The sequence below is a fragment of the Ranitomeya imitator genome, chromosome 1 (genome assembly GCF_032444005.1).
Source record: "Ranitomeya imitator isolate aRanImi1 chromosome 1, aRanImi1.pri, whole genome shotgun sequence".
Classification (NCBI taxonomy): Eukaryota; Metazoa; Chordata; class Amphibia; order Anura; family Dendrobatidae; genus Ranitomeya; species Ranitomeya imitator.
The window spans coordinates 128330936-128350272 of NC_091282.1; the positions used below are offsets into that span (position 1 = coordinate 128330936).

Below are 19337 nucleotides of genomic sequence, written 5' to 3' on the forward strand. Positions count from 1 at the left end.
TGTGACTGTGACCCGCAGGCATGAGCTGATGAGACCACTGCTCCCATCGGGCCATCTGATAACAGTGACAGCAGGTGCCGCTGATAACAGTGACAGCAGGTGCCGCTGATAACAGTGAGAGCAGATGCCGCTGATAGAACTTTCCCACGCAGCAGTGCTACCGTAAGTGAGATCACTGATGAACTCCAGTGACCTCTCTCACGGCAGCTCAGTGATACGCTGCGGGACCGATGACCTCCTGTAAGTGCATCACTGGCTGTCTCTGAGAGAAGTCACATCACTGCTCTCAAACTGATCAGGATCGTCGTGGGACACTATGGATTACCTTCTCGCAGACAGGTGAGGAATATTGTGGTTAATTATTTTATTTTTGTTGCAGGAGACGTTGGCTTTGGTGGATTATGCGTTTGGTAGGTATTATTTTTATTTATTATTATAGCGCCATTTATTCCATGGCGCTTTACATGTGAGGAGGAGTATACATAATAAAAAACAAGTACAAAAATCTTAATACAAGTCACGACTGGTACATGAGGAGAGAGGACCCTGCCCGCAAGGGCTCACAATCTACAAGGGATGGGTAAGAATACAGTATGATGCCGGCGTCACACTTGGCGTAAGACAATACGGTCCGTATATTACGGCCGTAATACGCTGAAAAGTCCCCAAAAAAGTGGTCCGTAGCTCCTCCGTAGGCAGGGTGTGTCAGCGTATATATATATATATATATATATATATATATATATATATATATATATATATATATATATATATATAAATATATAAATATATATATATATATATATATATATATCATTAGACACATATATTTGTATAGTTATTATTACTTCATACAGCGCTAGATAGCTTTAAAGCCGGTAATTCAATTACCGGCTTCTGCTATCTCCTTCCTAAACCCGACATGATATGAGACCTGGTTTACATACAGTAAACCATCTCATATCACCTTTTTTTTTTGCATATTCCACACTACTAATGTTAGTAGTGTGTATGTGCAAAATTTGGCCGTTCTATCTACTAAATTAAAGGTTAAATGGCGGAAAAAATTGGCGTGGGCTCCCGCGCAATTTTCTCCGCCAGAGTAGTAAAGCCAGTGACTGAGGGCAGATATTAATAGCCTGGAGAGGGTCCATGGTTATTGGCCCCCCCCTGGCTAAAAACATCTGCCCCCAGCCACCCCAGAAAAGGCACATCTGGAAGATGCGCCTATTCTGGCACTTGGCCACTCTCTTCCCATTCCCGTGTAGCGGTGGAATATGGGGTAATGAAGGGTTAATGCCACCTTGCTATTGTAAGGTGACATTAAGCCAAATTAATAATGGAGAGGCGTCAATTATGACACCTATCCATTATTAATCCAATAGTAGTAAAGGGTTAAAAAAAACACACATTATTAAAAATTATTTTAATGAAAAAAATCACAAAGGTTGTTGTAATAATTTATTCTACGCTCAATCCACTCACTGAAGACCCTCGATCTGTAACAAAGTCAAAATAATAAACCAACAATATCCATACCTTCCAAAGATCCGTAATGTCCAACGATGTAAATCCATCTGAAGGGGTTAAAATATTTTGCAGCCACGAGCTTTGCTAATGCAACGTTGTTCGTGGCTGCAAAACCCCGGGGAATGAAGGTAAAGTAGGTCAATGACCTATATTTACCTGCATTTGCGGTGAGGCGCCCTCTGCTGGTTGTCCCTAGATCGTGGGAACTTTCCTAGAAAGCTCCCAGGCTCGAGTTCATAAGAGGCGCCCTCTGCTGGTTGTCCTCATATGAACTCTAAATGATCTCTAAAAGGGCTCACGTTAAAGAGGACACATTTCCTTTGTATTTTAGGCACAAAAAAGTCAATTTTTTACATTTTAAAAATTACAAAAAGAAAAAGTTTGAGCACCCTTGGAGATTTGTGCACTCACATAACTTTGACTAAAGGTTTCTGACCTTAATTAGCCTGTTATGGCTATGGCTTGTTCACGGTCAATGTTAAGGCCAGGTGATGCAAATTCTCCAACTTTATAAAACCCAGCCTCCTCCTCCTCCCTTTGTGCCAAAAACCAGCAGCCATGGGTTCTTCTTAGCAGCCGCCTAGCATTCTAAAAATGGTGGAGGTCCACAAAACAGGAGAAGCCTATAAGAACACGGCAAAGCGTTTTCAAGCTGCCCTTTCCTCAGTTCGAAATGCAAATAAGAAATGGCAGTCAACAGGAATAGTGGAGGTCAAGATAAGGTCTGGAAGACCAAGCAAAATTTCAGGGAGCTTCTCGTAGTATTGCTAGAGAGGCAAATCAGAACTCTCGCTTGGCTACAATACACATTCAGAAAGATATAGCAGACTGGCGTTGTGGTACATTCATCTACTGTTCAGAGACACCGGCACAAATATGGCCTTCATGGATGAGTCATCAGAAGAAAACGTCTCCTGTGTCCTCAACATAAAATTCAGAGTCAGAAATATGCAAAAGAACATCTAAAGTCTGATGTATTTTGGAAACAAGGCCTGTGGACTAATGAGGTAAAATAGAACTATTTGTCTGCAAAGATCAAAAGGTATATGTGGAGAAAAAAAGGCACAGAATTTCAGGAAATTAACATCTCGCCAACCATTATCATGGGGGTGGATCAATAGTGCTTTGGGGTTGTGTTGCAGCCAACGGCACAGAGAACATTTCACGAGTAGAGGAAAGAATGGATTCAATGAAATATCAACAAATTCTTGATGCAAACGTTACATAACACCAGTTGTAAAAAAAAAGGCTGAAGTTGAAAAAGATGACTTCTACAAATGGATAACGATCCTAAACACACCTCAAAATCCACAATAGACTACCTGAAAAGGCGCAAGCTCAAGGTTTTACAATGGCCCGCACAGTCCCCTGATCTGAACATCATTGAAAATTTGTTGCTGGACCTCAAAATAGCAGTGCCTGCAAGACAACCCAGGAATCTCACAGAACTGGAAGGATGGAGGAAAATCCCTCAAACAAGAATTGAAAGACTCTTGGCTGACTACAAAAAGCGTTTATAAACTGTGATTCTTGCAAGAAGGAAGTGCTACTAGGTACTAACCATGAAGTTTGCCCATATTTTTGTATTGGACCATTTTCTTTTCCATCATTTTTAAAATGTAAAAAAAATGACAATTTTTTTTCTGCCCAAAATACAAAGGAAATGTGTCATCTTTAACTTCAGGGCTTTTAGAGAATTTCATCTTCAACTTCCTTCAATGTTTACAATTAGAGCACTTTTGACCTGGGGTGCAAAAACTTTCACATTCCAATGTATAATTATATACAGCAATAAAAGCAAAGCTGTTTGATATTCTACAAACAAGAGCAAACTAAAAAATTTCATTGTCAGATTGGAATTCAGGAGGCCAAAATCATTAGGAAATGGCTCATTTTATATATGATCCTGACAACTTTTGAAAATTTGTAGAACAGTGTAATCTATCTTTGTCCTCTTTTTATGACGCTCTTTCGCCACTTTTTCCGCCAAATGAGAATGTGCTGAAAAACCGTAGAACACTTCAGAGCAGTGTGAGAAAAGTGGCAGAAAACAATGCCATGCTCCCCGGTGATGAATTGGATACAATCTGCATTGGGAGAGGAGTGACATATGATGCCAAGGTAGTAATAAATATATGTTGGATGGACCCCGACAATAGCTCTCAGTTTATTGCTATGGTTGCTGCGGCACCATCCAATACATAATATGGGCTATGGAGAAAGATGTGTCTGACCGCTCAGACTCAATCCTAAATGCCAAACATGGCAAATCCAATGAATATACCCCTTTAATAAACCCATCTGCGCACATTAGACTACGGAAAGACCAGGTAATCTATACAAGTGTAGGCCGCAACTAAAATTCCATGTTGATTGATTTATGCAGATATTTTCCCCTTGAAAGATTTTTTTGTTATTGAATAGATACTTAATTTCAATGTGTACATTACCCAATTCTGTCGTAATGCCATCTGTCAGAGGAAAAACTGTAATGCCTGACCTTAGGTTAGGACCTGCTGTGATTGCTACTGTTGTGTTGCTGTACCTTGTGGTGTCCGATCTGGGTTTACATATTGTCTCACCTGGCACTGGAGTAGTATGGGTTGCCTTCCTCTTCAAATCGCTTGATTATTGGACCTTTAAGAGCAGCTTCTTCCTCCTCTGAAAACTAACATGACACAATGTGATGAAAAACGGAACTTTATGTTAAATAGCATCACACAAAATAACAAAAGAAAAAAAAAAGAAGAAAAATGAAAATCTTAAGTCCTGGTCAGCTCTCCCAGCACCTCTCTTTTAGTAAATACAAGCAATCTGCATAAAATCAGAATTCTGGAGCATCTGCATTGTGCCACTATTCCTATGGAAAATTGCTAAATAAACTGACAACTGCGTGCTAGCATCAGTGTGGTGTCTAGACACTGTCAGCAGACTGGAAAATGTCAGACAGTGCAGGGACACGTCATGCGAGGTCTAAGATCCGATGCCCCAGAATTATTATTTTATGGGGACTGAAAGCATTTACAGAATCAGACATGTCAGGAGAGCCGCCACATGATCTTTAAATTACATTTGTGCAATAAACATTATTACATTACAGAAATTACACCAAGATAAAAGAAACAGAAGAAAGCAGTACTTTCCACCACCTTCCTGAACATCTCATTCGTAGTGGAGCTGAGCCATTTGCACGTTCTAAGGATGGTGGCACTTCTACATGATTCTCTGCACGTTCCCCTACACAGGGCTACACATTCAGTTAAAGAGATTTGGTGGCAGTATCCATCACTGCATATAAATACTTACCGTATATTACGGCTTGGCACCAAATTTCATAAATGGACATCACATAGATCTAAATGATCAATTATCTAAATAATATGGCTATATATCGTAATCCTGCCTAATATTTGCCCCCTCCCGACACAAGACATCTCTATCGGCAGCCTCTAAGTCAGTGTTCCCCAACTCCGGTCCTCAAGAGCCACCAACAGGTCATGTTTTGAGGATTTCCTTAGTATTGCACAGGTGATTGAATGCTTGCTTGTCCAGGTGATGCAATTATCACCTGTGCAATACTAAGGAGATCCTCAAAACATGACCTGTTGGTGGCTCTTGAGGATCACTGCTCTAAGTGGTGCAATTCTGGTGTCCTCAGTTAGGGGGTCCTTAACTTCCCCTACCTTGCAACGAGATCATGGGCTGCCAAAAGGCAGCATGGGGTTTGCTGAAGGTCAACGTCTACACCATATTAGTACTTGTATGAAACCCAACCGCAGTGTACAGTATAAGCAATCAAGCAGACTCAAGGCCCCTAAGGGAACTAAACCACTGTGAAAAGTGTTCAAAAAGAAAAAAAAAATAATAATAATTATTATATATATATATATATATATATATATATATATATATATATATATATATATATATATATATATATATAGCCGATAGCATGGCTACAAGTCATTGCTACAAGTCCTACCAATCGAAATATAAAATTGTTCATCCTGAAGGTAAACGCCATAAATAATTTTATTTATTTATTTTTTTTTAAGTGAAAAATCTGAAGAATTGTTGTTTTTCGATCACTGCATCACTGCACCTCATCCCAAAAATATCAGATCAGCGTATGTAAAATTGTACCAATAAAAACTAGAATTCACAGAGCATAATTACAAGGCCCACACAGCTTTATCAACAGAAAATTACAAAAGTTACTAGTGTCATGAAATCGTGACACGAATGCAGTTTTAATTTTTACTACATAAATTAAAAAGATAAAAATTTGGTACTGCCTAAAATGTGTTCAGCCAGCTCATTTTTACAGCAAAGTTAACGTTGTGAAAACACAATAAATGTGAAGCTGCTTTTACACTATGTTCCAAATTTTTATGCAGATGACATTTTTCTCGGATTTTCCTAAATGGCCGGTGCAAATGAGTCAGTCTAATAAAAGTCATCACCCGTTAGATTATACATCGAATTTTATTGAAGAAACCTCCCAATGATAACAGTATAATCTCCAAAATGAATAAAAACTCAGAATGCACTGTTCCAAATTATTAGGCACAGTAGAATTTCTATACATTTGATATGTTTTAAAGAACTGAAAATGCTCATTTGTGGAATTTACAGCATTAGGAGGTCACATTCACTGAACAAAAAAGCTATTTAACTCCAAAACCTCCTAACAGGCCAAGTTACATGTTAACATAGGACCCCTTCTTTGATATCACCTTCACAATTCTTGCATTCTTGAGTTTTTGGAGAGTTTTTGTACGTCTTTGCATGAAGTCAGAATAGCCTCCCAGAGCTGCTATTTTAATGTGAACTGCCTCCCACCCTCCTAGATCTTTTGCTGGATGATACTACAAAGGTTCCCTATAGGGTTGAGGTCAGGGGAAGATGGTGGCCACACCATGAGTTTATCTCCTTTTATGCCCATAGCAGCCAATGACTCAGAGGTATTCTTTGCAGCATGAGATGGTGCATTGTCATGCATGAAGATGATTTTGCTCCTGAAGGCACGTTTCTGCTTTTAGACCATGGAAGAAAGTTGTCAGTCAGAAACGCTATTTACTTTACAGAGGTCATTTTCACATCTTCAGGAACCTTAAAGGGCCCCACCAGCTGTTTCCCCATGATTCCGGCCCAAAACATGATTTCTCCACCTCCTTGCTGACGTCGCAGCCTTGTTGCGACATGGTGGCCATCCACCAACCATTCACTACTCCATCCATCTGGACCATCCAGGGTTGCTTGACACTTATCAGTAAACAAGACTGTTTGAAAATTAGTCTTCATGTATGTCTGGGCCCACTGCAACCGTTTCTGCTCATGAACACTGTTAGGGGTGGCCGAATAGTAGGTTTATGCACCACAGCAAGCCTTTGAAGGATCCTACACCTTGAGGTTCGAGGGAATCCAGAGGCACCAGCAGCTTCAAATAACTGTTTGCTGCTTTGTAATGGTATTTTGGCAGCTGCTCTCTTAATCCCATGAATTTGTCTGGCAGAAACCTTCCTCATTATGCCTTTATCTGCATGAACTCTGTTTGTGCTCTGTTTCAGTAACAAATCTCTTCACAGTAGGATGATCACAAAGTTTTTGTGAAGTATCTAATTTTTTTCATACCTTGTCCAAGGCATTGCACTATTTAACGCTTTTCAGCAGCAGAGAGATCCTTTTTCGTTTTTACGTGTTCGTTTTTCACTCCTCTCCTTCCCAGAGCCATAACTTTTTTATTTTTCTGTCAATTTGGCCATGTGAGGGCTTATTTTTTGCGGGACGAGTTGTACTTTTGAACTACATCATTGGTTTTAGCATGTCGTATACTAGAAAACGGGAAAAAAATTCCAAGTGCGGTGAAATTGCAAAAAAAGTGCAATCCCACACTTGTTTTTTGTTCGGCTTTTTTGCTAGGTTCACTAAATGCTAAAACTGACCTGCCATTATGATTCGCCAGGTCAGTATGAGTTCATAGACACCTAACATGACTAGGTTATTTTTTACCCAAATGGTGAAAAAAAATTCCAAACTTTGCTAAAATAAAAAAAAAAAAAAAAATTGCGCCATTTTCCGATACCCGTAGCGTCTCCATTTTTCATGATCTGGGGTCGGTTGAGGGCTTATTTTTTGCGTGTCGAGATGACGTTTTTAATGATAGCATTTTGGTGCAGATACGTTCTTTTGATCGCCCGTTATTGCATTTTAACCCCTTTCTGACATGGGACGTACTATCCCGTCGAGGTGGGGTGGGCCCCCATGACCACGGATGAGATAGTACGTCCAGCGCGATCGGCGGCGCTCACGGGGGGATCGCGGCCGGGTGTCAGCTGTTTATCGCAGCTGACATCCGGCACTATGTGCCAGGAGCGGTCACGGACCGCCCCCGGCACATTAACCCCTGGCACACCGCGATCAAAGATGATCGCGATGTGCCGGCGGTATAGGGAAGCTTCCCGCAGGGAGGGGGCTCCCTGCGGGCTTCCCTGAGCCCCCCGCAGCAACGCGATGTGATCGCGTTGCTGCGAGGGTCTCACCTCCCTCCCTGCTTCCTCCAGCCCTGGATCCAAGATGGCCGCGGAACCGGGTCCTGCAGGGAGGGAGGTGGCTTCACAGAGCCTGCTTAGAGCAGGCACTGTGAAGGCTGCAGCGCTGCATGTCAGATCAGTGATCTGACAGAGTGCTGTGCACACTGTCAGATCACTGATCTGTGATGTCCCCCCCTGGGACAATGTAAAAAAGTAAAAAAAAAATTTTCAAAATGTGTAAAAAAAAAAAAAATATTCCTAAATAATGAAGAAAAAAATATATATATTATTCCCCTAAATACATTTATCTAAATAAAAAAAAAAACAATAAAAGTACACATTTAGTATCGCCGCGTCCGTAACGACCCGACCTATAAAACTGGCCCACTAGTTAACCCCTTCAGTAAACACCGTAAGAAAAAAAAAAAAAAAAACGAGGCAAAAAACAACGCTTTATTATCATACCGCCGAACTAAAAGTGGAATAACACGCGATCAAAAAGACAGATATAAATAACCATGATACCGCTGAAAGTGTCATCTTGTCCCGCAAAAAACGAGCCGCCATACAGCATCATCAGCAAAAAAAAAAAAAAGTTATAGTCCTGAGAATAAAGCGATGCAAAAATAATTATTTTTTCTATAAAATAGTTTTTATCGTGTAAAAGCGCCAAAACATAAAAAAATGATATAAATGAGGTGTCGCTGTAATCGTACTGACCCGAAGAATAAAACTGCTTTATCAATTTTACCAAACGCGGAACGGTATAAACGCCCCCCCCAAAAGAAATTCATGAATAGCTGGTTTTTGGTCATTCTGCTTCGCAAAAATCGGAATAAAAAGCGATCAAAAAATGTAACGTGCCCGAAAATGTTACCAATAAAAACGTCAACTTGTCCCGCAAAAAACAAGACCTCACATGACTCTGTGAACCAAAATATGGAAAAATTATAGCTCTCAAAATGTGGTGACGCAAAAAATATTTTTTGCAATAAAAAGCGTCTTTCAGTGTGACGGCTGCCAATCATAAAAATACGCTAAAAAACCCGCTATAAAAGTAAATCAAACCCCCCTTCATCACCCCCTTAGTTAGGGAAAAATTAAAAAAATGTATTTATTTCCATTTTTCCATTAGGGTTAGGGCTAGGGTTAGGGTTTGGGCTAGGGTTAGGGCTAGGGCTAGGGTTAAGGCTACAGTTAGGGTTGGGGCTAAAGTTAGGGTTAGGGCTATGGTTAGGGCTAGGGTTAGGGCTACAGTTTGGGTTGGGGCTAAAGTTAGGGTTGGGGCTAGGGTTAAGGCTACAGTTAGGGTTGGGGCTAAAGTTACGGTTAGGGTTTAGATTACATTTACAGTTGGGAATAGGGTTGGGATTAGGGTTAGGTGTGTGTCAGGGTTAGAGGTGTGGTTAGGGTTACTGTTGGGATTAGGGTTAGGGGTGTGTTTGGATTAGGGTTTCAGTTATAATTGGGGGGTTTCCACTGTTTAGGCACATCAGGGGCTCTCCAAACGCGACATGGCGTCCGATCTCAATTCCAGCCAATTCTGCGTTGAAAAAGTAAAACAGTGCTCCTTCCCTTCCGAGCTCTCCCATGTGCCCAAACAGGGGTTTACCCCAACATATGGGGTATCAGCGTACTCAGGACAAATAGGACAACAACTTTTGGGGTCCAATTTCTCCTGTTACCCTTGGGAAAATACAAAACTGGGGGCTAAAAAATAATTTTTGTGGGAAAAAAAAGGATTTTTTATTTTCACGGCTCTGCGTTATAAACTGTAGTGAAACACTTGGGGGTTCAAAGTTCTCACAACACATCTAGATAAGTTCCATGGGGGTCTAGTTTCCAATATGGGGTCACTTGTGGGGGATTTCTACTGTTTAGGTACATTAGGGGTTCTGCAAACGCAATGTGACGCCTGCAGATCATTCCATCTAAGTCTGCATTCCAAATGGCACTCCTTCCCTTCCGAGCCCTCCCATGCGCCCAAACGGTGGTTCCCCCCAACATATGGGGTATCAGCGTACTCAGGACAAATTGGACAACAACTTTTGGGGTCAAATTTCTCCTCTTACCCTCAGGAAAATACAAAACTGGGGGCTAAAAAATAATTTTTGGGGGAAAGATTTTTTTTTTCAATTTTCACGGCTCTGCGTTACAAACTGTAGTGAAACACTTGGGGGTTCAAAGCTCTCACAACACATCTAGATGAGTTCCTTAGGGGGTCTAGTTTCCAAAATGGTGTCACTTGTGGGGGGTTTCTACTGTTTCGGTACATTAGGGGCTCTGCAAATGCAATGTGACACCTGCAGACCATTCCATCTAAGCCTGCATTCCAAATGGAGCTCCTTCCCTTCCGAGCGCTCCCATGCGCCCAAACAGTGGTTCCCCCCCACATATGGGGTATCAGCGCACTCAGAACAAATTGGACAACAAATTTTGGGGTCCAATTTCTCCTGTTACCCTCGGGAAAATACAAAACTGGGGGCTAAAAAATAATTTTTGTGGGAAAAATTTTTTGTTTTATTTTTACGGCTCTCCATTATAAACTTCTGTGAAGCCCTTGGTGGGTCAAAGTGCTCACCACACATGTAGATAAGTTCCTTAGGGGGTCTACTTTCCAAAATGGTGTCACTTGTGGGGGGTTTCTACTGTTTAGGTACATTAGGGGCTCTGCAAACGCAATGTGACACCTGCAGACCATTCCATCTAAGTCTGCATTCAAACGGCACTCCTTCCCTTCCGAACCCTCCCATGCGCCCAAACAGTGGTTCCCCCCCCACATATGGTGTATCATCGCACTCAGGACAAATTGGGCAACAAATTTTGGGGTCCACTTTCTCCTGTTACCCTCGGGAAAATACAAAACTGGGGGCTAAAAAAATAATTTTTGTGGGAAAAATTTTTTGTTTTATTTTTACGGCTCTGCATTATAAACTTCTGTGAAGCACTTGGTGGGTCAAAGTGCTCACCACACCTCTAGATAAGTTCCTTAGGGGGTCTACTTTCCAAAATGGTGTCACTTGTGGGGGGTTTCAATGTTTAGGCACATCAGTGGCTCTCCAAACGCAACATGGCGTCCCATCTCAATTCCTGTCAATTTTGCATTGAAAAGTCAAACGGCGCTCCTTCCCTTCCGAGCTCTCCCATCCGCCCAAACAGTGGTTTACCCCCACATATGGGGTATCAGCGTACTCAGGACAAATTGTATAACAACTTTTGGGGTCCAATTTCTTCTCTTACCCTTGGGAAAATAAAAAATTGGGGGCGGAAAGTTAATTTTTGTGAAAAAATATGATTTTTTATTTTTACGGTTCTACATTATAAACTTCTGTGAAGCACTTGGTGGGTCAAAGTGCTCACCACACATCTAGATAAGTTCCTTAGGGGGTCTACTTTCCAAAATGGTGTCACTTGTGGGGGGTTTCAATGTTTAGGCACATCAGGGGCTCTCCAAACGAAACATGGCGTCCCATCTCAATTCCAGTCAAGTTTGCATTGAAAAGTCAAATGGCGCTCCTTCGCTTCCGAGCTCTGCCATGCGCCCAAACAGTGGTTTACCCCCACATGTGGGGTATTGTCGTGCTCAGGACAAATTGTACAACAATGTTTGGGGTCTATTTTCTCCTGTTACCCTTGGTAAAATTAAACAAATTGGAGCTGAATTAAATTTTTTGTGAAAAAAAGTTAAATGTTAATTTTTATTTAAACATTCAAAAAATTCCTGTGAAGCACCAGAAGGGTTAATAAACTTCTTGAATATGGTTTTGAGCACCTTGAGGGGTGTAGTTTTTAGAATGGTGTCACACTTGGGTATTTTCTATCATATAGACCCCTCAAAATGACTTCAAATGAGATGTGGTCCCTAAAATAAAATGGTGTTGTAGAAATGAGAAATTGCTGGTCAACTTTTAACCCTTATAACTCCCTAACAAAAAAAAAATTTTGGTTCCAAAATTGTGCTGATGTAAAGTAGACATGTGGGAAATGTTACTTATTAAGTATTTTGTGTGACATATCTCTGTGATTTAATTGCATAAAAATTCAAAGTTGGAAAATTGCGAAATTTTCAAAATTTTCGCCATATTTCCGTTTTTTTCACAAATAAACGCAGGTAATATCAAAGAAATTTTACCATTGTCATGAAGTACAATATGTCACGAGAAAACAATGTCAATCACTGGGATCCGTTGAAGCGTTCCAGAGTTATAACCTCACAAAGGGACAGTGGTCAGAATTGTAAAAATTGGCCCGGTCATTAACGTGCAAACCACCCTTGGGGGTAAAGGGGTTAATGCAATGTCGCGGCGACCAAAAAAACGTAATTCTGGCGTTTCAAATTTTTTTCTCGCTACGCTGTTTAGCGATCAGGTTAATGCTTTTTTTTAGTTGATAGATCGCGCGATTCTGAGCGCGGCGATACCAAATATGCGTAGATTTGATTTTTTTATTGATTTATTTTGATTGGGGCGAAAGGGGGGTGATTTAAACTTTTATATTTTTTTTATTTTTTTTCACATTTTTTTTAAACTTTTTTTTGTTAACTTTTGCCATGCTTCAATAGCCTCCATGGGAGGCTAGAAGCAGGCACAACGCGATCGGCTCTGCTACATAGCAGCGATCTGCTGTTCGCTGCTATGTAGCTGAAAATCAGGTGTGCTGTGAGCGCCGACCACAGGGTGGCGCTCACAGCTGCCGGCGATCAGTAACCATAGAGGTCTATGGTTACAATTCTTAAGCATCGCTGACCCCCGATCATGTGACGGGGCTCGGCGATGACGTCATTTCTGGCCGCCTGGCCGGAAGCGGTAGTTAAATGCCGCTGTCTGCGTTTGACAGCGGCATTTAACTAGTTAATAGGTGCGGGCAGATCGCGATTCTGCCTATTACGGGCACATGTCAGCTGTTCAAAACAGCTGACATGTCCCGGCTTTGATGCATATCCCGTCCGAGGTCAGAAAAGGGTTAATAATGTGGAACATCATTTTTAAGTAGTTTTCCTTTAATTAGAATCACCTGGAAAACTGATTATCACATGTGTTTTAAGGTACCGTCACACTAGACGATATCGCTAGCGATCCGTGACGTTGCAGCGTCCTCGCTAGCGATATCGTCCAGTGTGACAGGCAGCAGCGATCAGGCCCCTGCTGTGCTGTCGCTGGTCGGGGAAGAAAGTCCAGAACTTTATTTCGTCGCTGGACCTCCCGCTGACATCGCTGAATCGGCATGTGACACCGATTCAGCGATGTCTTCACTGGTAACCAGGGTAAACATCGGGTAACTAAGCGCAGGGCCGCACTTAGTAACCCGATGATTACCCTGATTACCATCCTAAAAGTAAAAAAAACAAACAGTACATACTTACCTACAGCCGTCTGTCCTCCAGCGCTGTGCTCTGCTCTCCTCCTGTACTGTCTGTGAGCGTCGGTCAGCCGGAAAGCAGAGCGGTGACGTCACCGCTCTGCTTTCCGGCCGCTGTGCTCACAGACAGTACAGGAGGAGAGCAGAGCACAGCGCTGGAGGACAGACGGCTGTAGGTAAGTATGTAGTGTTTGTTTTTTTTTACTTTTAGGATGGTAACCAGGGTAAACATCGGGTTACTAAGCGCGGCCCTGCGCTTAGTTACCCGATGTTTACCCTGGTTACCGGCATCGTTGGTCGCTGGAGAGCGGTCTGTGTGACAGCTCTCCAGCGACCAAACAGCGACGCTGCAGCGATCCGGATCGTTGTCGGTATCGCTGCAGCGTCGCTAAGTGTGACGGTACCTTAAGATTGATTTCAGTTATCTATTGAGCCCTGAGACACAATACCATCCACAAGTTTATTTGAAAAACAAAACAATTAAATCTTTATGACACTTAAATCCAATTTGCATAATAATTTGGAACACAGTATATTCCACATTCACTGCTCTTGGAATTTTTCCCCATATTTTAACACATGATATGGCAAAATGTATTGTGTCATTCAAAATTACAACTTTTCCTGCGAAAAACAAGCCCTCATTCAGCTATATGGATGAAAAAGTAAAAAAACTTACGACTCTTGGAAAAAGGAAGGAAAAAAATGCAACCCCCTCCCCCCCCCCCCCAAAAAAAAAAAAAAAAAAATTGACCAGCCGGTTAAGGCGTGAAATTAATTTTTTTTTTTTTTAATAACAGAATTACGAAGTTATTCTGGTATGGGTTTACAAAGCAAGTACGGTCCTCTAATTGTAACAAGACTAAAAGATCCATTAGTAATGTACGCCGCTTGTATTCTGGTGACAGAAAGAAAAAAAAAGAGAGAAGCTTGCCCTGCGGTTGTGTTCTGTATAGCATCAATTATAATATCAATCAACCACCATGCAGACATTTGTACATTATTTATCATCCTAAATAATTAAATTAGTGCACACAATGACATTACTGGTTACAAACCAGGGCGAGATCTGATGACAGATTTTAATAAGGTGACAACTTAGAATTTCAGATATAGATAAGACAATAATGGTAAGGCTCACATGCTGCAAAATATATCAAAGGAGAACTTCTACGTGATCTTATCTTCAAGAAAGTAATGTTACCTCTAATGTATCCACAGCGTTACATTAGAAGGGGCTGGCATCATCAGAGACCATCCTTTTTACAATGTAGCCTGTGTGGCTGTAGCCCCTGGCAGACCGGGGACATGTTGGGAGTAATCTGTAGCCAGCAAGGCATTCTCCCGGCAGCGGCCACTACTAGTAAAACTCATTATGAAGGTCTCCCATCTGTCACAGCGGGGCCTGCTCATGCAGACCGTCTCTCCATGCTGGCTCAGATAGGCCATATTGATAGGATCATATAGATGGGGTGTCTTCTATCTGTCATGAGGCGGAGGCTTGTCTTTAATGCCTTTGAGGATGTTTTACCAGTGCCTTAGTCTACATTAGTGAAGTCTGGGAGCAGCTAATACACAGCTCCCAAACTCAGTGCTGTATTCTGTGACTGCGCACAGCTGGGAGAACCCAACTCACCGCCAATTAACTTTACTGAGAACACGGCCATAAATGTTACTAGCTGTGAGCAGTTAGCTCTTCCTATGGCTATGATGCCCCGAATACGGCTCCCCTCCCCCAGATTCAGTTATAGAATTATTTAAAGAGAATCTTTCTAATATAAAGCTATTACTAAAAACAGTGTCTTAGGTCAAATGTATGTGAAATGACGGATCATTTTTCAAGCCTTTTTAGCCTGCATGTCCATTTTTACCTTTAGCGCAGCATGCTTTTTCTCATATGCAGTCCCGCTTCTGCTATGAGGCCAGATGATCATCTCCCCTCAGGTAGCAGTCCAAGGGGTGTCTCTGGGATCAGGGCCAGACTGGCCATCAGACAAATGCCAGATGGGACGGGCGTGCCTTGGCCTGCAAACTTTTAACAGTATCTGTTAACAGCTAGAGTGGGACAGGGGAGTAAGGGAGCCACTGGTTCACTGCTCAGCCACTAACTGGCAGGCCGCAGATTACTCCCAGCCTGCGGCCCACTGCTAGCCAACCTGGATGAGGAGATCGAGGCTGCAGTGGATGGGGAGCCTGAATTGTGTGAGTATACCATCATACCGTGTAAAGCGCACCTGTGGGGCCATCATACCATGTAAAGGGCAGCTCTGGGCCATCATACCGTGGGCAGCTGTGGGGCCATCATACCATGTAAAGGGCAGCTCTGGGCCATCATACAGTGGGCAGCTGTGGGGCCATCATACCATGTAAAGGGCAGCTCTGGGCCATCATACCGTGGGCACCTGTGGGGCCATCAAACCATGTAAAGGGCAGCTCTGGGCCATCATACCGTGGGCAGCTGTGGGGCCATCGATGATACCATGTAAAGGGCAGCTCTGGGCCATCATACAGTGGGCAGCTGTGGGGCCATCATACCATGCAAAGGGCAGCTCTGGGCCATCATACCGTGGGTACCTGTGGGGCCATCAAACCATGTAAAGGGCAGCTCTGGGCCATCATACAGTGGGCAGCTGTGGGGCCATCATACCATGTAAAGGGCAGCTCTGGGCCATCATACCGTGGGTACCTGTGGGGCCATCAAACCATGTAAAGGGCAGCTCTGGGCCATCATACAGTGGGCAGCTGTGGGGCCATCATACCATGTAAAGGGCAGCTCTGTGCCATCATACTGTGGGCACCTGTGGGGCCATCAAACCATGTAAAGGGCAGCTCTGGGCCACCATACCGTGGGCAACTGTGGGGCCATCGCATCGTGTATAGGGTGGTTGTGGTTCCAACTAGTATCTCTAGTATTTTTTGCAATTGGGTTTCATTACAAATTTTGCACAGTTTGGCTTTTACAGGCTCTTTGTTTTCCTGCACACTGAACTTTAATGTTATCTGTGGCCAAAAATCTGAGGAAAGCTGAGGGGAGCTCGGAAAAAGACGGATAAAAGAGGAAATACAAAACTTTCTTGTAAGGCTGGTTTCACACTTGCGTTTTGATCTGCAGCATTTTTAACGCAAACGCATTTAAACGCATTTGGTGCAAAATGCGTTTAAACGCTGCGTTTTCTTAGGCGCATGCGTTTATGCAGGTTTTAACGCAAACGCGGTGTTTTGACGCGTTTACAAGCGTTTTTTCCTGCGTTTGCATTTTTGAAACGCATGATAAGAAGTGTGTGACAGCTGCCAATCATCAAAATCAACTAGAAAACCCACTATAAACAGAAATACCTAGGGTAAGGGTTAGGATCCCTAGTAACCCACAAACTCTAACCCTAGGGATCCTAAACGTTAGGGTTTGTGCTAGGGTTTGTGCTAGGGTGTTTTCTTGTGTTTTTCTATAAAAACGCATGCGTTTAAAAATGCATGCAAACGCATGTGCTTACATAGACATGCGTTTTCTATAAAAACGCATGCGTTTAAAAATGCATGCAAACGCATGTGCTTACACGCATGCGTTTACATAGACATCAATACGTTTTTTTGCCGCAAAAAAACGCCGCAAAAATTACTACATGTTGCATTTCTGCAACACATCGCATGCAGAGAAATACGCATGCGTTGCAAAAACGCATCAAAACACATGCAAAAAACGCATGCGTTTTTAATGTTAAATATAGGAAAAAATAACGCATGCGTTTTTTTGCTTTTACTGCAAAAAAAATGTGAAACCAGCCTAAGACTGTCAGAAAGAGCTCACTGACTGATTTCAGAGATTGGCAAATTTCCCATGTTAGTTCAGCTTTCCTCACACACTTCTATCCTTAAAATGGTTGCTGTTGGAGGAGTATGTGACAAGAACAGCCAAATTATCCGTAAAATATTTTTTCTCCCAAAATACATGTATTTAAGAGAAAAAAAAAAGTTCCCAAAAGAAGCCAACCCATTTAAGGACAAGGTAGGTTTTGTATGTTCATGTGATAGCAATGAATACTGTGGAGCTGACCTGACATTGCAATGGATCACTGTGCTAAGCATGGCAATGTATTCATGCACTGATGGCGGTTCTGGTGCCCCATTTATGTACTGATAGTGGTATCTGTGTTGTATTCCTGTATTGATGGTGGTTCAGGTGCTGTATTCCTGTGCTGATTGTGGATCTGATGCTCTATTCATGAACTGCTGATGGTTATGGTGCTGCATTAATGGACTGATGCATTTATAGACTTCTGGTGCTGTATTCATGTGCTGTCTGTGATGCATTCATGTCCTGATGGCGGTTCTAGTGCTGTATTCATTGTAGTGATGGTGGTTATGAAATTCCTTAATTTTGCAGAAATTTTTCAAAGACAACACCAGGCTTTATGTTGCTGATGCTACTGTTAGCCTGATTGGCCTAAACATGTTACCATGGGCCTGTAGCATATTGGACTTGATCTCAAAACAAGCACATGGACAGTATGCTCCTGCAGGCCCTGGTAGTTTTCTTAGACCACACATGCTACTCATAGTTGCATGAGAAACATGTGACCTAGCGTTGTTTTGAAAAATGGCTCCTAGGATGTTATTAGTCTGCAATTGTAAAAGGGGGCCGTCAGCAGCGGATTTTGATGATGCACGTGCCCAAGTGTTCAGAGTACCAGGACATTCATGAATCATTACTAACCTCATTCATAGCATGTCAAGGCATGCAAGTGCATCACACTTAATTGATATTAACCCCTTCATGACCCAGCCTATTTTGACCTTAAAGACCTTGCCGTTTTTTGCAATTCTGACCAGTGTCCCTTTATGAGGTAATAACTCAGGAACGCTTCAACGGATCCTAGCGGTTCTGAGACTGTTTTTTCGTGACATATTGGGCTTCATGTTAGTGGTAAATTTAGGCCAATAAATTCTGCGTTTATTTGTGATAAAAACGGAAATTTGGCGAAAATTTTGAAAATTTCGCAATTTTCACATTTTGAATTTTTATTCTGTTAAACCAGAGAGATATGTGACACAAAATAGTTAATAAATAACATTTCCCACATGTTTACTTTACATCAGCACAATTTTGGAAACAAAATTTTTTTTTGTTAGGAAGTTATAAGGGTTAAAATTTGACCAGCGATTTGTCATTTTTACAACGAAATTTACAAAACCATTTTTTTTAGGGACCACCTCACATTTGAAGTCAGTTTGAGGGGTCTATATGGCTGAAAATACCCAAAAGTGACACCATTCTAAAAACTGCACCCCTCAAGGTACTCAAAACCACATTCAAGAAGTTTATTAACCCTTCAGGTGCTTCACAGCAGCAGAAGCAACATGGAAGGAAAAAATGAACATTTAACTTTTTAGTCACAAAAATTATCTTTTAGCAACAATTTTTTTATTTTCCCAATGGTAAAAGGAGAAACTGAACCACGAAAGTTGTTGTCCAATTTGTCCTGAGTACGCTGATACCTCATATGTGGGGGTAAACCACTGTTTGGGCGCACGGCAGGGCTTGGAAGGGAAGGAGCGCCATTTGACTTTTTGAATCAAAAATTGGCTCCACTCTTTAGCGGACACCATGTCACGTTTGGAGAGCCCCCGTGTGCCTAAAAATTGGAGCTCCCCCACAAGTGACCCCATTTTGGAAACTAGACGCCCCAAGGAACTTATCTAGATGCATAGTGAGCACTTTGAACCCCCAGGTGCTTCACAAATTGATCCGTAAAAATGAAAAAGTACTTTTTTTTCACAAAAAAATTCTTTTAGCCTCAATTTTTTCATTTTCACATGGGCAACAGGATAAAATGGATCCTAAAATGTGTTGGGCAATTTCTCCTGAATACACCAATACCTCACATGTGGGGGTAAACCACTGTTTGGGCACATGGTAAG

The 19337-nt window shown here is 42.0% G+C and overlaps 1 protein-coding gene across 1 annotated transcript in view; it reads right to left on the bottom strand.

Moving 5' to 3' along the window:
- MCCC2 (methylcrotonyl-CoA carboxylase subunit 2) overlaps positions 1–19337 on the bottom strand; it is a 141318-nt gene that overhangs the window by 3344 nt on the left and 118637 nt on the right. Inside the window, exon 16 of the mRNA XM_069750657.1 lies at positions 4113–4198. Coding sequence (XP_069606758.1) covers positions 4113–4198 — 86 coding nt within the window. The remainder of the gene's footprint in view (positions 1–4112; positions 4199–19337) is intronic.